The sequence below is a fragment of the Schistocerca nitens genome, chromosome 5, assembly GCF_023898315.1.
Source record: "Schistocerca nitens isolate TAMUIC-IGC-003100 chromosome 5, iqSchNite1.1, whole genome shotgun sequence".
Classification (NCBI taxonomy): Eukaryota; Metazoa; Arthropoda; class Insecta; order Orthoptera; family Acrididae; genus Schistocerca; species Schistocerca nitens.
The window spans coordinates 781,801,993-781,827,616 of NC_064618.1; the positions used below are offsets into that span (position 1 = coordinate 781,801,993).

Here is a 25,624-nt window from a genome sequence, read left to right on the forward strand (position 1 = left end):
AACCTTTAATGGTAGACTTAAACGGCACACTAATACACTTATTTACCACGTATTCAGTACTAATCTATATGTTTTATAATCTAAAATGACTTATCTTTACGAGAACACCAAAACTCGCGCTAGTTGCCTGGCTGCAGGGCAGGGCAGGATTTTATGATGGATGCTACTTCTTTGGGAGACGTGAGTGTCATTTCCATTTTGCTGAAGCTATTTTTAAAGACTGGTCTAAGATACTCCATTGCACTGTTCACCGAACCTCATAACCCCAAGCTGTCAGTAACAGAAATGAAGTACCTGTTTAAGAGATTTACAACACTACCTGCATTTGTTACCAAAGTTGCATTTATTTTTAGATCTATCTGTTCCTTTTCCTTTTTGGCCCCACCTGTCTCTGTCTTCACTGTATCCCAAACAGTTTTTATTTTGCTGCCTGTCTTCGAACTATAGTCTAGCCTAGATCCCTGGAACAAAGAAATGGTGCCCAGTTCTTGGCAAAAAGCACAGGTCACACCCTTCTACAAGAAAGGTAGCAGAAGTGATCCACAAACCTATCATCCAATATCCTTGACATCAATTTATTGTAGAATCTTAGAATATAATCTGAGCTCAAAGATAATGTGGTATCTTCAACAGAATGACCTCCTCAATGCCAACCAGCATGGAGTCCGAAAACATCTATCATGTGAAACCAAACTTGCACTTTTCTCACATGACATAGTGAAAGCTTTGGATCAAGGCAAACAGGTAGGTGCAGTGTTTCGTGACTTCTGAAAAGCATTTGACTCAGTATCACACCTACACTTATTATCAAAAGTACGGTCATATGGGGTATCAAATGAAATTTGTGACTGGATTGAGGACACAAAATGTTATCTTGGATGGAGTGTCATCATTCGATGTAGAAGTAACTTCGGAAGGGAAGTGCGTTGGGACCTGCTTTCTGCAGATGATGGAGTTTTCTGTAATGAAGTACTATCTGAAAGGAGCTGCATAAATATTCAGTCAGATCTTGATAAGATTTCAAAGAGGTGCGAAGATTGGCAACTTGCTTTAACTGTTCAGAAATATAAAAGTTGTACACTTCACAAAAAAAAAAATAAAAAAAAAATAAAAAAATAAATAAAAATAGTATCCCATAGTACACTGTCTGAATCAGACAACTCATACAAATACCTGGGTGTGGCACTTTGTAGGGATATGAAATGGAATGATCACATAGGATCAGTCATGGGTAAAGCAGGTGGTAACTTCAGTTTATTGGAAGAACACTGGGGAAGTTTCATCAGTCTGCAAAGGAGATTCATACATATCACTCGTGCCACCCATCCTAGGATATTGCTCTAGGGTGTGGGGCCCTTACCGAATAGGATTAACAGGGATTAATGAACATATACAGAGAAGGGAAGCATGAACAGCCACAGGTTTGTTTGATCCATGGGAGAATGTCACCTGAGATACTGAAGGAATGGGGAGTGTCACAGAGATACTAAAGGAACTGAACTGGAAGACTCTTTAAGACAGACATAAACTGCTGTGAGAAAGTCTGTTAACAAAGTTTCAAGAATTGGCTTTAAATGATGACTCTAGGAATGTACTACAATCCCCTACACATCACTCACATAGGGATCATGAGAATAAGATTAGAACAATTACTGCAACACACAGTGGCATACAAACCATCATTCTTCCTGTGCTTCATATGTGAATGCAACGGGAAGAAACCAAACCCATAACTGGTACATTTCGAAGTACCCTCTGCCGTGCCCCTCACAGTGGTTTTGTGAGTGTAGATGTAGATGTAGATGTAGACATGATGACACAGTTGGGAGGGTGTTAAGAAGCAGTACATTTTAGGGGAAGAGTGGGGGGAGGGGGCAGCAGCAAGGGTAAATTTCGGATAATATGAAGGGCAGGATAGGTCAGCTAGAGTTCTCTGACCAACTTTTGACCACACTTTTTTTTCCAACAACCTTACGCATTTCGACTTTACATCTTATTCAAAGACACTATTTCAGATACAGCTTTGTCAGATCAACTACCACATGACAACAGCCCAACCTAGGTCACTGGCCTCTGTTCCAGACATTTCTGCACGAGACACAAATTTGGTTTCATCTGCAAAGTCAGGACCGATCAGCTGTATTTAAACCTCCCTTGACCAGCAGGCCACCTTTGAAATAGCTGGGCACTAGTATGACATACAATCTATGATGGTCATCATCATACCAATGACGCTGCTGCCAGTGTTGTCACGAAGTCTTGAACTTCTGTCCGTGCTGCATGAGCATTTGGGTGTTCAGACAGCTCAGCGATCTGCCGTCTTCATGAAACTAGGACTTGGGGGCCCCACCATCCCTGCCTCTGCAGGGATATCAACAGAGGGGTTTCTCACCCTGTTCCACTGGTGGTGAGTTGCAGACTGACCGGGTCACAGCAAGAGCCATATTTGCCGGACTGACCATACTCATGGTTGTGTGATAATGTGAGACTTCTCTGACGCAGCAGCAGCCACAGTGATAGCGCATGCTCAGCAATGCAACCTATAAGGCGAGGTCAGAAGTTTGTGTCCTGGGAGACACCATAATAGCGTACTTGCTTCACTTGCCATTGGCCCTATCAGCATCGAAGTCTACTGAATGTAAACAAACAGCAATAAGGAGGTTCTTATATCTATGAACTGCCTTCTTCTGCTGCACCTGCATCCATCTTCGGCAAAGAATTGCCACCCACACCTAGCCATACCAGAAATCCTGTTATAATTGGCATCAAAATGTCATCTTAAGCACTGTCATAATTAGTATCAAAAGTATTGCTGAAGATGAAGGTGGGTGACAATCAGAAAACAGCATGGTTCTACAGCAGGGATATCTCACAAATCAATATGTTTCCCTACGCTTTCTTCTGCTTTGGGTTTACGGTATACTTGTGTCGGTAGTAGGTAGGCAAAATGGTTAAAAAAGTTCTAGCTCAGGAAGTGTCAGAAATCAAGTAGCTCAGCTGTAGGCAAAATTAGGACGACCTAGGGAGGAAATGTGGGAACGGACGACTAAGGGAGGAAAGGTAGGAACGGTCACATCCTAGTGCACCTTTTCTTGGTACTAACACCACTTCGTTAGTGAAACCATTTTCAGTAAATTAGGCAAGGACATCTGTGTTTTTTGACACTTGAATACAGCTGCCAGTTGGAAAATTAGAGTAATGAGCAATTATTGAGTGTATCTAAACTAAAGTTAGTGGGAGAGATTAATAACAGCACAGTTTTTTGACAATTTGAGTTAATGGTTAATAATCGAGATACTACAGAGAGTAGCTTAAACAGGACATTTCAGAAACAAGGGAATTGGAATTTTGTAGACTTAATTCATATATTAATATCAATACATACGGGATCACTGAGGATGATAATGCTAATAAAGCCGTATCACACGAAGCCAGATAGAGAGCACTTTATTTGTTTTTACAAGGATTACCCTCAGAAATGCCACATAGGGTTCATACAGAATTCCCGAAGGCTTTGAATGAAGCAGTAGAAACTCTGGCAGCATTAGCTGTAAATGATGATGTCATCATACTAACAGAAAATAAAGTGATATTTAATAAGATATCAAATGTGTTAGATGTCATTGTACAGGTCATACGAAGCATAACTGCACTGAACAACAATGTCAGGCATATAAATGTTTTGGACATTTGCACAAGCAAAAATATGGGAACGTGGTCACAGGGTGAACCTTGTACCTTGCTACTAAATGGGGCACAAGGCACTGTGTCTGTGCAGAATCAATAGCAGACTTTTCTCTGGCTGGTTAAGTGAAAGGAAAGTTGTGCAAATCTTGTTAGACACAGGATCTCATACGTCTGTGGTGAATAGGAATGGACTGGGTAAAGCAGAGCTGAATCCACCACACTGGAGTGTGTGTGGGGCCACGTTGACTCACTCAGTTTCTTAGTCCTAGTACTCCATGTGAGGGGGAAGTATCTTTTGGGTTAGAGTAGAAGTTCTTCCTATAGTTGCAAGTGACTACCAAATCATACTCTGTTTATGTTTCCTGGCTGTGAATCAAGCCAAAATTGACTTAGAACAGCATGTAGTGTAACTGGACAGAACACCATTTCATCTCAGTTTTACGGTCAGAAATCCATTACTGTCACAATGATCAGCCCTAGGCCAGGCCGCCTAAACCACGTGAAATGTCCCTTAAAGTTAACATGCAGCACATTGGGCCAAAAGGTATCTGGCTTGATATACGACCTGATCTGTCAGTTATCGTTTTGCGTATAGTTCAGCCTTTGCCTGAGAATGAAGAAATAAATAAATGTCCTATGAAGGGAAATTGATGGAGGCACAGCCATGCCCATCAGAATAACTCTAGTTCTGGGGAAGTGAAGTGATCATGTGGAATTCTGACAGCTTGGAAGTACTGTGTGAGGATGAGTTTTATAGGTATTTCACATCATTATAATCACATTGAGGAGGACAGAATAGGTAACATGTAGAGACTACCACATGAATGTGCTGAGTTATTTGACCCACCTGTCTATAAGAAACAATACAGTCCCACAGCAATTGCAAACTATCACGGAAGAGTTTATAAAAACACCACCTTCAAGATGGTATGCACCCACTGTCACTATCCCAAAGAAATCATCAGTTGGCAGTAAAGCATACAGGTTTTGTTGTGGTTACTGTTATTTAAACCAGAAAACAGTTACAGACACCTACCTTATGCCTAGTACAACAGACAACAGATGTGTTAGATAATCTAGGCCATTATCATTATACAACTATGGGTCTATGAAGTGGATACCATAATTAGCTGTAGCAAGTGATGATCACCCGAAAAGAGCTTTCTCAACTCCTTGTGGTCATTATCAATATCACTGCATGTATTTGGGGCTAAAACACATGCCAGCATCTGTTAGATGGGGTATTACAAGAATTAAAACTGAAGCAATGCATCATCTATTTAGACAATATTATTGTTTTCTCTAAATATATCCAGGGGCATATAATTTGTTCACACAAAGTTTTTGATCATTTCCATGCAGCACGGTTAACACTCAACATGGAGAAATGCCACTTACTTTTACTAGAGGTCTATTACTTGGGTCATACTATCGGCCAGAATGGTGTACATATCGATCAATTGATCATCTTTCACATCTTGTGTTCATGACAGCAATACAGTCAGCAGGAAGAAACAGTGGCACAAGCGATGGTTAACCAGTACATACTAAGCTTTGAAACATGTGAGACTCTGATAATGGATTATGGAATGAATTTTGTGTCAGATTTAATTAAGCAATTGTGCTGATTATCACGCATTAAAAATCTCTGGACTAGCACATTATCCCGGCAGGAAAATGGACAAACTTAGTCTACCGTACGACAAGAAAAATGTTAAGTTATTATGTTAACAGTCAACACAATGACTGGGATGCCCTATCCCTTATGTAGTAGTGGCAAGTAACTCAAAAATCCACACGAGGACAGAGCCGTCCCTGTATGAAGTTGTTTTCACTCAGAAGATGCTGTTCTGCTTTCACACCATCTAAGACCCCTCCAGAAAAAGATGTATCACCAGTAAAGAATTTCTCAAAAATATTTGGAGCCAGGTTAAAAAGATGGAGACTAAAGCCTTCAAATGACAGGGAAGTACCCATAATAAAAAACCAGTATTACCAAAGTATCATATCAGAAAATGACTGCTTCACACCCTGTGCCATATGGATCCTTCCCACGAACACCATCTTTTCTGAATTGCGCACGAGGGAACTTTTCCTGCAATACATCCTATGTTTCCGTAACCCTCCTGGCTCAACCTTCATTAGTCACAGTCCTCACCCATCCAGCTCCTTCCCTGTTCCCATTCTAACACTACACAGCCATCATTCCACCACCACACCCAGTCTTTTTATTTCTCTCTTTTTCCGCAACTCCCTCCCTCCCCCACCTGTGCCCTCCATCTAACCAGCTGTACTTCACTGTCCGCCCCACCCCCACCATACAATCCCTCCCCCTCCATGCCCCAGCCTCCACCTTACCCCCACGCAGACGCCACTCCCATCATGCACTGGTGCTGCTGCTTGCAATGTGGTTTCAGTTGCCTGAGACTGCAGTCATGTGTGTGAGTTGTGTTTGTGTGTGTGAGTTGTTTTTGTGTGCAAATGTGGGCGTTCATACATGCACGTGCTTATGTGTGTGTTGTTGATGAAGGCCAATGGCCGAAAGCTTTAATTGTGAGTCTTTTTGTTGTACCTATCTGCGACTCAGAATCTCCACTATATGGTGAGTGGCAACTTTCCTTCTCATAATATTGTTACATTCCATCCTAGATTTTCTATTGTTTGACATCAGAAAATGGGTTATGTTAACCAACTCTTATGAACCAAAGGATAAGCCCAAAAAAATCTGTTACAATTTACCAAGGATTTTACCATGTGATACAAATAATGGCAGCTGTTAACTTTAAATTCCAAGTGTAACACATGCCAAAGTGGTCCATGTAAGTTATGTCCACCTTTTTTGAGGAACCCCAGAGGCACTGCCTCCATTCCCAGCAGCACTTTCAGGGGAGGGGAGGGGAGTGGCTGGACAAAAGGAAAATAAGAATAAAATTAAGCAAGACACTCTTACAGTTATTCCAGCACATCACTAAACACTTTGGCCAAAAGTTGGAATGATAAGCTAACAAGAGGATTGCAAGGTAACTGAGGATGTGGAATTTTGTGTGTTTACTTACTAATTATTAGGAGCGTCCTTGTTGCACATGTTATTGTTATGTGTATGTTTTAGTAAGTGCCGGATTATAGAGGGTATTGTTTTCAAGGAGGCAGCTCTCAAGTGGGCATAAAGGGAACATCATCTTTATGTACTAGGTTGAAGGAACTTCTGAGCAAAAGCTCCATTCACAATGTTGTTAATGGTAGTAGAACCTTATCGCTTAGGCTGGTATGAAAACACCCATGATATGTGGTACCACAGTTCAATTATTATGTGAAGAGAGTAGTCTGCTTGATGTGAAAGTAGTTTATCATTCTGTGCAGGCTTGTAACAGCAAGAAAGTTGTGACTGAGTGCAAGTGTGTATATAAATATGTGTTAGTCATGGTCCTTTAGCTCTGAGGGTAAAGATTTTTTGCTGAAACAGTATACCCATGAAACAGGATGGGTAACATTTGCCAGAAAGCCCTAATGACCACTCTCCAGGCAAGAATTACTGCATTGCTGAGCCAGGCCAATCTACCTGCCCTACACAATGGGTACACACAGTTCATGTGAGTTGACCTGCACTTCCACTCCCAGAAATCTGTGACAGTTTCTTCAAAAGAGATAATTAAAAATTAAATGGAATTCTTCCAAAGGTTATAACTGCACTAGTTACACTCTGTGGCAAACCCAGTGGTCATCATTTTTCACCTGTTATGAGCAAAGACATTACAGTGGCACCATGAGCACAGAACATAGGGTCAAGGATTATTGACCAGTGGCACCTGATGTGATATTTCCAGAACTTCTTTCTGATTATACGCTACTATCACTGGAATAACTACCTTAAATGTCACCCACACATTAATTTACATATCCAACCTACTGTTTGAGATTCTACCCCCCTGAAAACATCCAGTAAGCTTCTACAAGTTGACCGACTGGTGCATAACAACAGCCAAATGTAGGTCATCGGACACTGTTCCAGACAGTTCCTAATGGCACACAAATGCACCCTCTTCTACACAGTCAGTCTGGAGCAGATGAATTTAAAACTCCTGGGCAGTCTGTGCTGGTCTGCGCCATACTGACATTGATGCCACCAGTCCCATCGCTTGTCTCACTAGGGGTAAGATAGATACTGCCTACAGGAAAATTAAAGAGACCTTTGGAGAGAAGAGAACCACTTGTATGAGTATCAAGAGCTCAGATGGCAACCCAGTTCTAAGCAAAGAAGGGAAGGCAGAAAGGTTGAAGGAGTATATAGAGGGTTTATACAAGGGCGAAGTACTTGAGGACAATATTATTGAAATGGAAGAGGATGTAGACGAAGATGAAATGGGAGATAAGATACTGCGTGAAGAGTTTGACAGAGCACTGAAAGACCTGAGTCCAAACAAGGCCCCGGGAGTAGACAACATTCCATTAGAACTACTGATGGCCTTGGGAGAGCCAGTCATGACAAAACTCTACCATCTGGTGAGCAAGATGTATGAGACAGGCGAAATACCCTCAGACTTCAAGAAGAATATAATAATTCCAATCCCAAAGAAAGCAAGTTTTGACAGATGTGAAAATTACCGAACTATCAGTTTAATAAGTCACAGCTGCAAAATACTAACGCGAATTCTTTACAGACGAATGGAAAAACTGGTAGATGCGGACCTCGGGGAAGATCAGTTTGGATTCCGTAGAAATGTTGGAACACGTGAGGCAATACTAACCTTACGACTTCTCTTAGAAGAAAGATTAAGAAAATGCAAACCTACGTTTCTAGCATTTGTAGACTTAGAGAAAGCTTTTGAGAATGTTAACTGGAATACTCTCTTTCACATTCTGAAGGTGGTAGGAGTAAAATACAGGGAGCGAAAGGCTATTTACAATTTGTACAGAAACCAGATGGCAGTTGTAAGAGTCGAGGGGCATGAAATGGAAGCAGTGGTTGGGAAAGGAGTGAGACAGGGTTGTACCCTCTCCCCGATGTTATTCAATCTGTATATTGAGCAAGCACTAAAGGAAACAAAAGAAAAATTCGGATTAGGCATTAAAATTCATGGAGAAGAAGTAAAAACTTTGAGGTTCGCCGATGACATTGTAATTCTGTCAGAGACAGCAAAAGACTTGGAAGAGCAGTTGAACGGAATGTACAGTGTCTTGAAAGGAGGATATAAGATGAACATCAACAAAAACAAAACGAGGATAATGGAATGTAGTCAAATTAAATCGGGTGATGCTGAGGGGATTAGATTAGGAAATGAGAAACTTAAAGTAGTAAAGGAGTTTTGCTATTTAGGGAGTAAAATAACTGATGATGGTCGAAGTAGAGAGGATATAAAATGTAGACTGGCAATGGCAAGGAAATCGTTTCTGAAGAAGAGAAATTTGTTAACATTGAGTATAGATTTAAGTGTCAGGAATTCGTTTCTGAAAGTATTTGTATGGAGTGTAGCCATGTATGGAAGTGAAACATGGACGATAACTAGTTTGGACAAGAAGAGAATAGAAGCTTTCGAAATGTGGTGCTACAGAAGAATGCTGAAGATAAGGTGGGTAGATCACGTAACTAATGAGGAGGTATTGAATAGGATTGGGGAGAAGAGAAGTTTGTGGCACAACTTGACTAGAAGAAGGGATCGGTTGGTAGGACACGTTTTGAGGCATCAAGGGATCACAAATTTAGCATTGGAGGGCAGCGTGGAGGGTAAAAATCGTAGAGGGAGACCAAGAGAGCAATACACTAAGCAGATTCAGAAGGATGTAGGTTGCAGTAGGTACTGGGAGATGAAGAAGCTTGCACAGGATAGAGTAGCATGGAGAGCTGCATCAAACCAGTCTCAGGACTGAAGACCACAATAACAACAGTCCCATCGCTGGGCCTTGGACCTCTATCCGCCCCCTTAGCATCTGAGTACTCACACAGCTCGGCTTTCTACCAGCTTCATGGAACTACGATGCATAGGACCCAGTCATCCCCATCTTTGCAGGGGTATCAAAGGAGGGATTCCTCGGCCCAAACCACAGGAGGTGGGTTGCAGCATGGCCTGGTCAGAGCGACATCCGTATTCAATGGGCCAACAATGCTCAGCATTATCACCTATGAGACCAGGATAGAAGTTTGCTTTCTGGGAGATGCAGTATCAGCATATTTGCGTCACTCACCATCTATGCTAGCAGTTGTTGAAATTGCTGGGAATCCACTTTGCTTTGCTGAGTAATAAGTACTTTGATCCACTGGCAAATGGGTACATACCAATGGCACTTTCAGTGACAAGACAGTGTGCTTACCTCTGTTAGAATTTCTACTGCTTCCTTTGAAACATAATCTGGAACATTTAAGACTGTGTGACTCTGAATTCCTGCTGGATGACAAGAAGCTAGTGCCTGTAACAAAAACATATACTCTCAGTAGACTGTAAATCTTTTTTGTTTGTTTACAAACCAAATTATGGCTGAAGTTCTACCTTTCCTGTCAGTAAGTCAAAAAGGATAGCACCGAAGCTCCACCAATCAGCAGCTGGTGTCACTGGAAATATGGATTTTACTTCAGGTGCACAGTACAAGGAGTTCACAGCTTCTTCATTAATAACAGAATCAACTGCTCCCAACTGGCACATATATGATACCAATAGAGAGCCTCTTTCTCCCAACAGAATGTTATCTGGATGCAAATCCCTGAAAAATTGAAAAATTATTGTGCTGATTTACAGAGAAAGGAGCTTTCTGTAGTTTAAATCAAATATCTAGGATTAAAATAAAAAAATGTTGGAACACAGGTAATTTAATTTAGTCACATTAACATACATCAGTAAAGCTCACAATTTTATATGCCACAGACTAGAGTTGAAAATTTGACAAAACAAAAAAGAGAAATTTTGTAAAGAAAACACAACAGTGCAAAACATCACAAAGTAAGAGGAATCTTGAGGGTAAGCACAGAATAATTTCTCCCAGCAGATAAAAGCCACTCCATTATTTATAACCATTGATTCTAATCACATATTCCAAATCAGTACTGGTTAATTGTCTAACTTACTGATGGCCAGAAAACTTCTATTGTGTTCAAACAACAAAGCAATCTGAATGTTGACAACAAAACTTAATGAAGTACATTACACATATTATTAAACAATAAAATTTGCTAATTACACTGAACAGTCAAAAGAGTAAAAGATCATTCAAATTTACTTTATTAATTAAGGTCATTCCATGCCAATTAGTGTAGATGTTCCCGCATGACCACAGATTTTTCTGAAATTTTGTGTGAACACCCGCATAGATTCCCAATAAACACTGGTATAGGTTCACAATCACCAGTACAATTCTTTCAGAGATATAGTCATGTGTTCAACAGCATACGCAGCTATTAACAGTGCATCCCTGAGATTTCAGCAAATTTGAAACCCAATATCTATGGCAATATTTTGTTGAAATAAACAGAACTATGGCATATTGTATAACTATTTGCACTCTCTTAATTTAAACCACAAAAAAGATTGCTTAACCAATTTCATATGAATACAAGCAAACCTACTGGAGGATCGACTCTGTTTTAGAAGCCTAAATGCGATTTTATTTTCTACCACACAACCGAGAACCAAACTACTATAATTTTTAACTGCAAAGAAAGGTGTTTTTTAAAGAATGGGCTCTCCCATAGTACTAGCTTCCCATTTAATCAAAATATGGCCTCTTCATAGGTGGCCCATACTATTGCTGCCCTGAAGCAGGCTGAATCTGATAACCCCACAAAATACTCCATCTCGCAAAAGCTGCAGAAAGCCGTTGCACTAGAACTTGGCACAATAAATAATCAAAATCAAAAACTGTACAATCCCCACAAGAAGTATGTCCATGTGCAAGACCAATTCATTTTGCGTGGCATTATTAGGAAGCTTCAGGAAAACCAAGACATCATTGTGTGGGTAGACAAGGCCGATTATGTATAGAAAGCACAGGACTTCTTTCACACTCCATTTTAAACCTCACAGTTAATTTCGTTGCAGAAATTGCGATGACTATTAAAGAAATACATGTTTTATTCACACCATTTCTTAAAAAACTTTGGTACCAAAGGAACTGAGAATGTCCAGTTTGAGACGTGTGGTGATGCTTCATACCACTCCTTTAAGGCCATTAATTAGCACTATTAATGCCCAAGGTCATTTAATGACTATGGAACTGCAAAGTTTCATCAGTAAGCATTATTTTTTTTTCCATATACAAATATCCCTACCAAAGAGTTGATTTCTATTACTGAATTCAACTTGGGGCGATAGTCTTGTCCAAATTCACAAAAAAATTAATGAATTATTTGTTTGCTCAGAACTGTTGTGGATCATAGCTACTTTGCCTTCAAAGACACCGTATATGGATGAACTGAGGTTTAGCATGGGATCTCCCATTGCCAGTACAATAGCTCACATTTAAATCAATCACATTTAACATCAGCTCCCCCCCCCCCCCCAAACCCACCTCCACCTCCACCTCCTAGACTGGTAAGTTACAAAAGATACGTCAATGACATCATACCTTTGTATGATGGGATCGATGCCCAGCTGCAACAAGTCTTTAATAAAATTCACCCCAAGATTCAGTGTACTACAGAACACCGTTCTGGCTTTACACATTCATTATTAGGTTTGGAAATTATGATACAGGACAGTAAAGTTCACGACTGGTGCTATTATTCATTGCTCCTCAGTTGATCCAATGCAGCAAAAAATTACTGCTCTTCATGAAATGCTTTACCTTGCAATTAGGTTCCCTCTCTCACAACAAAACTACACTATTGATCAAATGTTTTTCATGTTTTTCATATTAGATGCACTGAGCTGCCACATACTGCCAGGTACTCCATATCAGTGACCTCAGTAGTCATTAGACATCAGGAGAGAGCAGAATAGGGTGCTCTGTGGAACTCACAGACATCAAACGTGGTCAGATGATTGGGTGCCACATGTGTCATACATCTGCACATGAGATTTTCGCACTCTTAAACATCCCTAGGTCCACTGTGTCCGATGTGATAATGAAGTGGAAATGTGAAGGGACACATACAGCACAAAACTGTACAGGCTGGCCTCGTCTGTTGACTGACGGAGACTGCCGATAGTTGAAGAGGATTGTAATGTGTAATACACAAACATCTATCCAGACCATCATACAGGAATTCCAAACTGCATCAGGACAGTGAGAAAATTTGGATTTCATGGTCGAGCAGCTGCTCATAAGCCACACATCATGCCAGTAAATGCCTAATGACACCTCACTTGGTGTAAGGAGCATAGACATTGGACGGCTTAACAGTGGAAAAACGTTGTATGGAGTGACGAATCACAGTACACAGTGTGGCGATCTGATGGCAGGGTGTGGGTATGGTGAACGCCCGGTGAACATCATCTGCCAGCATGTTTAGTGCCAAAAGTAAAATTCGGAGGTGGTGTTATGGTGTGGTTGTGTTTTTCATGGAGAGGGCTTGCAACCCTTGTTGTTTTGCATGGCACTATCACAGCACAGGCCTACATTGATGTTTTAAGCACCTTCTTGCTTCCTACTGTTTAAGAGAATTTGGGGATGGTGATTGCATCTTTCAACACGATTGAGCACCTGTTCATAATGCATGGCCTGTGGCAGAGCGATTACACAACACTAACATCCCTGTCATGGACTGGCCTGCACAGAGTTCTGACCTGAATCCTACAGAAAACCTTTGGGATGTTTTGTTGCCTCACTGACCAATATCGATACCTCTCCTCAGTGCAGCACTCCGTGACGAATGGGCTGCCATTCCCCAAAAAACCTTCCAGCACCTGATTGAACATATGCCTGTGAGAGTGGAAGTTGTCATCAAGGCTAAAGGTTGGCCAACACAATATTGAATTCCAACATTACCGATGGAGGGCGCCAAAAAAAAATTAATTTAAAAAATGAATAAAAATAATTTCGCAGGATCCCATATGTGGCTGTTATACCCAATAGGAGCAGCAAATGGCTTAGAAAAGAGGGTATTATAGCTGGCTTCTATATCCTCCGTAAGGTCAGGCACCTATTAAAGCACCACGAAACCAGAGCAGACAATTGCTATATACAATTGGGGATCTACTGCATTCAGGGTAGTGAGTGTCCTTCCGCCTACATATGCCAAACTGGCCGCTCCTTTAGCATACAGCTCAGAGAGCATCAGGACATTAGCAATTCTACATCCACCCTCACTAACCACCTGAAGGATGACAATCGTTCCAATTCAGATATAAACACGGTTGTAGCAGTTTACATATTTAATGCAAGTGCCCAGATTTAAATGTTTCAGAAGAAACAGAAATTATCCGCAGCATTGACCATGATCCAGCTTCTTGAATGAATAAATTTTGCAGAAGCACACAGCTCTTTCGAATAACTTTTCTTTATTGAAGCAGCATCCAACTTCACTCATCTTCTCTCTCTGGCTTCTGATTACTGTATGTTACATATGTATACTTCTAAACTGTGTCAATGTTTTTACCATTGCTCTGGTGGCCCTTAATTAGGCTTAGCTATTATACGGCATATGATTGTTTCCTATAGTGAGGACTTCAAGGTCCACCATGTTTCTATTTCACATAACTATCAAATGTCCTCTTTTAGTAGAAGATTGCATATTTTTAATTTTTTATCCTATGAATATTGAGCGTTATTGTGCATCATTATCTGTGTCCTCACTAAATTAAAATTTGCCTGTGATGCATGATGTAAAATTTGTCTCACGTTTTATCTTACATAAGCCTTTTTCAGTTGCCACCTTTTAGTAAGCAGTTTTTTAATTGTTCCAACTTTTAATGTGTCCCTTTAGTGATAATGTTTAGCTACCTTCCATTTTGTTTATTAGCGAGATTTTTTTTAATAAGAGTGGTGCATGGGTATGTTCTTTCAACTCTTGATGGTGGCACATTATTCTACATCACCTTATGTGTCCTCACTGAATAAAAATGTGCATGTCACTCATGGAATGGGGAGAAAAAACTTTTTATTGTGTTTTAGGGTTTATATGCAAGCTTTAAGTCACCAGATTTTAGTTAAAGAGTTTTCCTACAGTTCTGTATTACCTCTGTTCAATACATTCCTGTATTCAATTTGTTCCTTTACCAATCATAACATACTTTTAAAGCTTTTCACGCAACTTTCTTGTAATGTTTTTTTCCCTTTTTGCATGTGAATCATTACTTCAAGTTGTGAACGGTCAGGCTAGTTGGTTCCATGTTGCTCTTCTGATCAAAGGACGTCAGTATTTTTGCTAACGTAGTTTACCAGTTTGCTTCCTCCTTCATGTGCACTACTCCATGCTCCATGCTCTGTGCTCGCTTGTGGTACACTGCATCCTATACTCATCCACTGTGGTGCTTGGGGTCAAGGTGTAAGTATCCACTTGTTCATTGCATGGTTTCCAAAATGTTGTATGGCACTTCTTTTTTGTTCTCTCATATGTACTACTGCATGCAGAAATTATTATTAGCTTTGGGCTGTTGTTCATTTTCAGTATCACGATGATAGGCATGAAATGAGCCTGAAACCGGTCATGGTTTCAGTACTGGAAAATAAAAAGAATCATACAACTGAAATGATATTTCAGCTTTTTATATCTCCAGAAGTAATTGCAGGATAAACCTGAAACAATGCACATAATTACTTACCAATACAAGGTCCTCAAATATAGAATTTCATTCTCTTACTGCATTCCAAAAGGTTAGAAATTGAAGGAAAAATTGATGATATTTGCAAAAACCCTAAGAATGGGTATTTTTAGCGTACTTTTACACAACAGTGTCTTCTGAAAACTCTTTTAAACTATTTTCATTAAAAAGACGGTGCTCTAAACTGTCTAGAAAATTTGATTTCCTTTTGCAAAGCGACACATAAGGCCCTGAAAAATGATAAAAGTGAAGGGGCATTGAAAATATGCCTGTATTCCACTCATACTCAAATTAAATATGACATGTTCTACGCTTATTTACTCTCTGGGGATCGTAATATTGAAAGTCCCGATGACTAGGAAGTGACACCCGAGTCAGAAGAACTCAAAAACTTCAAAAAAGAGGTGTCTTTGTAACAACTTACCACGACATATTTCAGCCTTTCTTCTCCAACAGAATCAAAATGATTGAAAACTTCAAAATTTCACTGTGCATTACCAGGGCACTGGACATCATGCCAGTAAACCATCATGGCTGCAATACGCATATAAACTGCCTTCAAGTTTCATACCATTGTCACGTTGTGTGAATTTTGACGAAGTTGGTAGCAGTCTGCCCAAAATATTTTTTTTGGAAAGGATCCATGCTGTACACAATTTTGAGCTTGTCTTTTTATTGTTCTATGCTATTGACATGCTAGCTTAATTCATGTTCAAAGTATAGTATATTTTGTGTTCACACAGTGTGCAGTTTATGTGGAACACTAGTGTACTTACGAAAAATGTATAAATGTATTGTTGGGCTCTTTGGCAGTTGAACCACTACTGGTTTCCTTCAAGGTGAGAAAATCAGCATCCCCATTGCCTTAGGTGCCATGCCATATAGATGTGCACCAGCATCCCAGGCACGATGATACGTTTCTTTCAAGTGTCAGAGGTCTCTTTTAGGATCCTAAGCTTATGTTTACTTCAGACTACTTTATCTTTTACAGGTTTCTTTATATTGTTATAGAACATGAGGAAAACTATACTACCCAACAGAAAATTTCAGTAGTGGAGTTTGAATAACTACAATTATGTGATGTTATAGAACACATGGCCAATAAAATTAATTTGCTAGGCAATGTGAGTGCATAAGGCTTATTAAAGCATCCTTCTGCTCAGTGGAAGTCTCTCAAATATTTCCTAGCCAACTCTTTTTCATAAATGCTTGCAGCATATTGTCCTCATTGGAGGTTCAACCTATTTTGCTTCTGTACAGGCATTTAAATTTGTTTTCACCAACAAAGAAGAAATTGAGCAAAATAAAGCATTACAAGCAAAGAGGTTTGAGCACAGGCATACTCAAGCAGGAACTAGAGAAAATCATAATTTTTTGCCAGCTGATGAAACAATAATTCAGGTCATCAGAGTTTTAAATGCTTCATCATCATTTATGGCTAAAATTAGTGACAATAGTGAAGGAGATACAGTAACACAACAGTTATACACTTCCAACATCGCAGTTATTCAAACACCATGAATGATGATGTCAGGTCAGCAATATAGTTTTCCTCGTGACATTCTACTGCAGATTAATGAAATCTATAAAAATATGAACTAGTTTGCAGTAAATGTACACTAAGGATCCTAAAAGAGACTTCTTATAGCATTGGCCTCTAATAAAGCAATGTAACATCAGGGTTGGAAATGTGAGTACAAAAACCTTATCAGGCTTGGGAACCTGTTTTACAGAAACCCATCCTTGTCTGCTGTTGCACAGCTATCTCGCACAGCTTCTATGCTGATGGGGATGCAGGCTTCCTCGTGTTGAAAGAAATCAGTACTGTTTAAACCACGAAGGATCATAGCAAGACATTCATACAATTTTCGTCAGTACACTAATGTTCCACTAAAGCTGCAAACTACACAAACAAAAAATATGCTGTACTCAAAACTAGAATTAAGCTAGCACATTAATATCATTGCACAATAAATAGATATACATAAAATTCTCTCTAAGATGAATCCTTTCCAAAAAATATTATGAGACTACTGTTAACTTCTGTTGCGGCCACATGTAGTTAGCGTTGCTTCACGCAGTGGTGAATGGCAAAACAGAGGCAGCCAGCAATCACGGCATTGCGAAGTAAGCGCGACACAGATAGCCTTGCTGACAGTTGCAGTCTACCAACAAGCTGACGCAAGGACGCACACAGACCGAGCGCCACGCGAAGCCTGGAGAGTGCTGAGTAAGGAGAAGTGAGGCCACCACACTAAGTTACGCTGCAATATACTGCAGGAGTAATAACAAGAAGCTGCCACCGAGGGTAAAAAACGTCCTCCTGCCGGATATAAATTGTGGAGCGCAGGCAGCAACAGACAGAAGCCATTAGGAAGCAGTTCGGATCTGAGGACGGACGTGGTCCATGTCTGAATGTTCAATCTTCGTAGGTGACGATTCCAGAAGTCTGTTCCAGCTCGCAGGAGTCATCCGTTCACCACCAGATGTCAACTTCAGCTCTGGGGATCAGCCCGAGTTCAGTCAGCACAATGGCTGACTAACTACAACGAGAACTTCCAGCAGGACCGGCCGCAGCGCAGTCTTGGTTACAGGCGCCGCCAGGGACTGACGCCCGGACTTCAAGGCAACCCAGCCACGGCGCGTGGTCCGTCCATGACGGGAACTCGTGGACATTGCGACTGATGGCTTCCCAGCCGCCGGTGCAACCGGCATTGGCAGCTGACCTCACGGCTCCATGGGCAAGCGGCGACGAGTTCATCTCAACCACAGGGCATCCTGACTTCAGCGGAGCACTGGTGGCCTGAGGCTCTGAGTGCAAGCGGCGGCGTGTGTTGCGCGCATTGTCGGAGAATCTACACAGCAGCAGCCAGACGGAGAGATCCGCAGGGCTGGGCAGCGCCGACGAGGGAGAAATTGTAAAGAAAGTTCAATAAATAATTGTAAAACTCCACGCCGTCTCAGTCTTTGGCACAGCCACTGTGTCTGCTGCTAACAACTGGTGCCGTAGGCGTAACAAGTGGTGTCAGGTGCACACACGCCATGACTTTGACTAGCACCGTGCGAAACAACTGAGAAACACTGAATAGGGTGAGTCCAGCAACTGCCTTCTCTCTATGTTTTCTGTGTAGTAACGTTAAGATATGTGAGAGTGTCATTTGAAAGGCCTAGCAGCCCTGTAGACTTATCGCAGTTTCGTGGGAATGATAGTCACATTAACTTAGTACCATCTAAAGGTGTAGTGTGTTGATTAACAGGTCACGTCGCTCCTTGCGATAAATTTGTACCAAGCGCTTGTGATGTGTGTGGCTTCTATGGTCATGTAACGAGGCAATGTGGTAAGTCTAGATGGTTTGCCATTAGACGTGCTAGGAATTAACTTGCTTCTTTTTTTTTTTTTTTTTTTTGTGATTTTCGGGCGCACAACTTCAATGGTCATTAGCGCCCTGACTACTCTAAGAATGCACCGCGAGGCACAAGTTGACAACAACAACTAAAAGGGAAAACACAATAAAAGACAGACTGACAGGCATAGGATTAAAAAACATCATCAAATGTCCTTAGCGAGGTTTGTCAAATTGATAAAACAAAGAACACGAGCAGCTGCTCGTGGGTCATCCGCTAAAATGGCATCTAAAGTAGTAGGCAGGTTAAGATCGAGGCGCAGTGTTTTAAGATCGGGACAGGACATTAAAATGTGACGAACCGTCAGCAAGTGCCCACATGGGCAGAACGGCGCCGGCGCAGCCGTCAGCAGATGGCGATGGCTGAACCGGCAGTGTCCAATTCTTAACCTTGCTAAAACGACCTCCTCCCGCCGAGAAAGGCGTGAGGAGGACGTCCAAGCCACGGGAAGAGGTTTTAAGGCCCGAAGCTTGTTGTCGGTAAGTGCAGCCCAATCGGCATGCCACAGCGACACAACGCGCCGACAAATGACCCTGCTAAAATCGGACGAAGGGACACAACAAGAAGCTGTCCGAGGCTGGAGGACCGCAGCCTTGGCCGCGGCATCTGCAGCTTCGTTCCCAGGGATACCGACATGGCCAGGAACCCACATAAAGCTAACCGGCGTACCGACGTCCACCAGCTGCTGAAGAGAGCGTTGGATCCGGTGTACGAAAGGGTGAACCGGGTACGGATCACTGAGGCTCTGGATGGCGCTCAGGGAATCTGAGCAGATGACATAAGCAGAATGTCGGTGGCGGCAGATGTACAGAACAGCCTGGTAGAGGGCAAAGAGCTCAGCTGTGAAGACCGAACAATGGCCATGGAGCCGGTATTGGAAACTTTGTGCCCCGACAATAAAGGAACACCCGACCCCGTCATTGGTCTTAGAGCCATCTGTATAAATGAAAGTCATGTTGTTGAACTTCGAACGAAGTTCCAAAAAACGGGAGTGGTAGACCGAACCGGGGGTGACCTCTTTTGGGAGCGAGCTGAGGTCGAGGTGAACGCGGACCTGAGCCTGGAGCCAAGGTGGCGTGCGGCTCTCGCCCACTCGAAAGGTTGCAGGGAGTGAAAAATGAAGGTGTTGAAGGAGGCGACGAAAGCGAACTCCAGGGGGTAGCAAGGCAGAGACATACAACCCGTATTGAAGGTCAAGAGAGTCGTCAAAAAAGGAACGATAAGAAGGATGGTCGGGCATTGACAGTAGCCGACAGGCATACCGACAAAGCAGTATATCGCGCCGGTAGGTGAGTGGCAATTCGCCAGCGTCAGCATGAAGACTCTCTACGGGACTGGTATAAAATGCTCCGATCGCAAGTCGTAAACCCCGATGTTGTATGGAGTTGAGGCGGCGTAAGATGGATGGCCGTGCAGAGGAGTATACGAAGCTCCCATAATCCAGCTTGGAGCGGACGATCGACCGATATAGACGAAGTAGGACGGTTCGATCCGCTCCCCACGACATACCACTGAGAACACGGAGGACATTTAAAGAACGGGTACAACGGGCGGCCAAATATGACACATGTGGAGACCAGCTAAGTTTCCTGTCAAACGTAAGGCCTAAAAATTTGATTGTCTCCACGAGTGGGAGAGCAACGGGACCGAGTCGTAAGGACGGTGGGAGAAACTCTTTGTAGCGCCAGAAGTTAATACAGACCGTCTTCTCGGCAGAAAAACGGAAGCCATTGGCGACACTCCAGGAGTAAAGACGGTCAAGAGAACGCTGAAGACAGCGCTCCAAGACACGTGGACACTGCGCGCTGCAATAGATGGTAAAATCGTCCACGAAAAGGGAGCCTGATACATCAGCTGGGAGGCAATCCATTATTGGATTGATCGCGATGGCGAAGAGAGCGACGCTCAAAACTGAGCCCTGTGGCACCCCATTCTCCTGGCGAAAGGTGTCTGACAGGACAGAACCCACACGTACCCGAAACTGTCGATCCATTAAAAAGGAACGAATAAAAAGAGGGAGGCGACCGCGAAAGCCCCACGTATGCATGGTGCGGAGAATGCCCGCCCTCCAACAGGTGTCGTAAGCCTTCTCCAAATCAAAGAACACAGCCGCGGTCGGGCGCTTCCGCAAGAAGTTATTCATGATGAAGGTCGACAAGGTAACCAGATGGTCGACAGCAGAGCGGCGCCTTCGAAATCCACATTGTACATTGGTAGGTAGGCGGCGAGACTCGAGCAGCCAAACCAATCGAGAGTTAACCATTCGCTCCATCACTTTACAGACACAGCTGGTAAGCGAGATAGGTCGATAACTGGAAGGCAAGTGCCTGTCCTTCCCCGGCTTAGGAATCGGGACAACAATAGACTCGCGCCAGCATGCGGGAACATGTCCCTCAATCCAGATGCGATTGTATGTACGAAGAAGAAAACCTTTACCCGCAGGAGAAAGGTTCTTCAGCATCTGAATATGAATAGAATCAGGCCCTGGAGCGGAGGACCGTGATCGGCCAAGTGCGGTTTCGAGTTCCCGCATGGTGAATGGGGCATTATAACTTTCACAATTCGAGGAGCGGAAGTCACGTGGCCTAGCCTCCTCGGCCTGTTTGCGGGGGAGGAAGGCAGGGTGGTAATGAGCGGAGCTCGAAACCTCGGCGAAAAAGCGGCCGAAGGCATTGGAGACAGCCTCAGGGGCCACAAGGACTTCATTCGCGACCTTCAAGCCAGAAATTGGGGAGTGGACCTTAGTGCCAGATAGCCGGCGCAGGCTACCCCAGACAACAGAAGAAGGAGTAGAACTGTTGAAGGTGCTGGTGAAAGCAGCCCAGCTGGCTTTCTTGCTTTCTTTAATAATACGACGACACTGAGCACGTAATCGTTTATAATTAATACAATTCGCCACTGTAGGGTGGCGTTGAAAGGTGCGTAAAGCACGTCGACGAGCACGTATAGCGTCCCTACATGCTGCGGTCCACCAGGGGACCGGTACGCGACGTGGAGAAGAGGTAGGGTGAGGGATGGAATATTCAGCAGCAGCGAGAATGACTTCCGTGAGGTGTGCGACCTGACGATCGCAGCTTGTGAAGGTTTGATCCTGAAAGGTCGCCCTGGAAGAGAAGAGCCCCCAGTCTGCCTTGGAGATGGTCCAACGAGAGGAGCACGGAGAGGGAGTATGCTGCAAGAGATGGATAATACACGGGAAGTGGTCGCTCGAATATGTATCAGCAAGGGCATACCACTCAAACCGGCGTGCAAGTTGGGGAGTACATATAGAGAGGTCTAAATGGGAATAGGTATGAGATGTGTCCGAAAGAAAAGTAGGGGCGCCAGTATTGAGGCAGACAAGATTGAGCTGGTTGAAAAGGTCTGCTAACAAGGAGCCCCTCGGGCAGGATGCTGGAGAGCCCCAAAGAGGATGGTGGGCATTGAAGTCTCCAGTTAACAAAAATGGTGCAGGTAGCTGAGCAACAAGTTGCGTCATGTCTGCCCTGGTAACGGTAGATGACGATGGAGCGTAAACGGTACAAAAGGAAAACGTAAAAGTGGGGAGAGTAATGCGGATGGCAACTGCCTGCAGGCCGGTGTGCAACGTGATGGGATCGTAGTAAATATCATCCCGGACCAGCAACATAACCCCTCCATGAGCTGGGATACCTACCACAGGGGGTAGGTCAAAACGCACAGAGGTGTAGTGTGCCAAGGCAATTTGATCGCATGGGCGGAGCTTCGTTTCCTGGAGGGCTACGACGAGCGGACGATGCGAGCGGAGCAGCAACTTCAAGTCCTCTCGGTTGGAGCGAACGCTGCGAATATTCCAGTTAATAAGTGCCATCGGAAGAAAAGGAAGATGAGAGAAGGGGTCACCTCGAAGGCCGCTGAGGGCCTGGCTTCGAGCGAGCACTGCCGCCGCTATCAGTAGGCGGACAGTCATCGTCCATTGGTTCTATAGGTCCATCGGCCATCTTGGGAAGATGGCCGGGAGGGGGAGCTTCCTCCGCCGGTGAACGGCCAGATGTTCGGCTACCAGCGGTGCGGCCAGGCGAAAGGGATGACGGCCTGGGGCGGCAACCGCTGGGTGGCGCAGGAGAAGAAATGCGCCGTGGCGGAGAAGGAGAACTGTGCTTCCTATTAGCCTTCTTGGATGGTCGTTTGGTGGAAGTACCGGACGAAGGCTGGGAGGTCGAGGTATGTAGGAAGTCTGCACGGGACGGTTCCTTCTTGAAGGCCCGTGCATCTGACTTCTGGGTCGTCGTCTTAGCAGAAGCTGATGAAGGGGCTGGTGTCTGTGGGGTGATGGGACGAAGAGGAGACGTCGACCGCGCGATCTTAGCACTGGCCGAACGGACGACCGTGGTGCTGAAGGTCAGATCGCATGTCTGGGTTGCGACCTCCCGGGTAGTCCGAGGAGAGGCGAGGACAGTGCTGTATTTCCCCGCTGGGAGCAGCGTGGGCTTCCTACTAGCCAATAGCTTGCGAGCAGCCGAGGTGGACACTTTCTCTTTGACTCTAATTTCCTGGATACAGCGTTCTTCCTTATAGACAGGACAGTCGCGAGAGGATGCGGCATGGTCACCCTGACAGTTCACACAACGAGGAGACGGAGGTGGACAGTCACCCTCATGGGCATCCCTGCCACAAGTGACACATTTAGCCGCATTGGAACAAGACTGTCGAGTGTGATTGAAACGCTGACACTGGTAGCAGCGCGTAGGTGTCGGGACATAGGGGCGAACAGAAATAACCTCGTAGCCCGCCTTGATGCGCGATGGCAGCTTAACACTATCGAAGGTTAAGAAAAGTGTCCGGGTCGGTACAAGGTCATTGTTGACCTTTTTCATGACCCGATGGACAGCCGTCACGCCCTGCTCAGCGAGGAAAGATTGAATCTCCTCGTCAGTCAAACCGTCGAGGGATCGAGTGTAGACCACACCACGAGACGAATTCAAAGTTCGGTGAGCCTCCACCCGGACAGGGAATGTGTACAGGAGTGTGGCCCGAAGCAGTTTTTGTGCCTGAAAGGCGCTCTCAGTTTCTAGTAATAAGGTACCGTTACGCAACCTGGTACAAGATTTGACAGATCCGGCTATGGCATCTACGCCCTTCTGGATAACGAAAGGGTTGACAGAGGAAAAATCCTTTCCGTCCTCAGATCGAGAAACTACGAGGAACTGTGGGGCAGGCGGTAGTATTTTTGTCACTGTTGGCTGGTCACGTTTCCGTTTGTGGGTCGAAGTCGAAAGCGATGGAGTAGAATCCATTGCGGAGGAATCCCCCATGATTGCCAGCGTCTCCGATGGCGCGCTCCTTCCTTGTGGGGACCCTCTCAGAGGGCACTCCCGCCTTAGGTGAATGTTTACACCTCAGGTCACACCTCCCGAGAAACAGACGGAGGGACCAATCGGCATGGTCAGAAGGTATCAGCTCAGGCAATCACCCCTCCCCGGGCCTGGCCTTTACCAGGGGGTACGCGCGTGCCTTACATGTCTACCCAGGGCGGGGACTTACGCGTTACCCCGTCACCGGCTACGCGTGCGAACGCGTGGGTCGGCCTTCAGACACGCACAGGGAGGAAGGAAGGAGAGGAAAAAGAAGAGAGGGAGAAAGAGGACAGACTGTCTCAAACGCCGAGGCGGAGACCAGAGAAGGCAAGGAGAAGAAGGCAATGAGAAAGCAAGGAGGAGGAGGCAAGGAGAAGGCAAGGAGAAGTCAAGGGAAAAAGTAAGGAAGACAGTGAAGTGGAGAAGAGCAAAGAAAGGAACCAACGAAAGGAAGGAAGAAACGAGAAGGAAAAACCAAAAAGACCACGATTATAGGTCGTGAAACCGTCCGTCTCCGGACGCAGGCGCTAACTACCCCCGTGAGGGGGATGGACTCCTTTTAGTCGCCTCTTACGACAGGCAGGAATACCTCGGGCCTATTCTAATCCCCGGACCCGCAGGGGGTAACTTGCTTCTGGGTAATACAATTTTATTTTTGTGAGGTGAGGTATGTCACATGGAAAATGCCAGACACACAGAACAAGTGGCGCCGTAGTCGCATTGACAGAGCAAGTTAAGAAACTGACTGAAGAAAATAAGTTGCAAAAGAGCAGCACATGCAGAGAATAGAGCAACAACTGGAAGATGGGATAATCCATCACAGTAATAATCCTTGGCCTAGTAGTGTGGTCCTCGTTCCGAAGAAGACACTGGACGGGTCGAAAAAATTTCGCTTTTGTTGCGATTACAGACATTTGAATGAATGGACAGTAGCGGACGTATATCCGATTCCGAATATCACAGATATGTTAGATATGTTAGGGCAGTGCAAATTTTTCTCCACTATGGATTTGCGAAGTGGTTATCACCAGATTGAAGTATGTCCAAAGGACAGGCCAAAAACAGCATTTATGACGCATTGCGGTCACTTCAAGTATAAAAGAATGCTGTTTGGACTAAAAAACTCCCCAGCAACATTTCAGAGGTTGTTGGATGGAGTCCTTTTGGGTTGAAACCGAAAAAATGCATGGTGTATCTGGATGACATTATAGCTTTTTCAAGAGATATAGAGCAGCATGTGGAACGGTTATAGGAGGTGTTTAAAAGATTAGAGGCAGCACAGCTAACATTAAGTTTGGACAAATGCCATTTTGCACAAGCACAAGTAAATTATCTTGGGCATGTTATCAGTCAGGACAGGGTACGGACAGATCCTTGTCTCACTTCTGCAGTATGAGATTTTCTGGTTACGCAAACGGTTAAACAACTGCAATCATATATTGGTCTTGCAAGCTATTATCGAAAATTTGTACAGGGGTTCGTAGAAATAGCAAGGCCACTAACCAAGTTGCTAAGAAAAGGTGTTACCTT

At 43.8% G+C, this 25,624-nt stretch overlaps 1 protein-coding gene across 1 annotated transcript in view; it reads right to left on the bottom strand.

Moving 5' to 3' along the window:
* Positions 1 to 25,624, bottom strand: part of LOC126259648 (ribosomal protein S6 kinase delta-1) — a 207,463-nt gene that overhangs the window by 26,792 nt on the left and 155,047 nt on the right. The window contains exons 12-13 of the mRNA XM_049956580.1: positions 10,170 to 10,380; positions 9,994 to 10,089 (exon numbers count right to left, since the gene is read on the bottom strand). Of these exons, the coding sequence (XP_049812537.1) occupies positions 9,994 to 10,089; positions 10,170 to 10,380 (307 nt within the window). The remainder of the gene's footprint in view (positions 1 to 9,993; positions 10,090 to 10,169; positions 10,381 to 25,624) is intronic.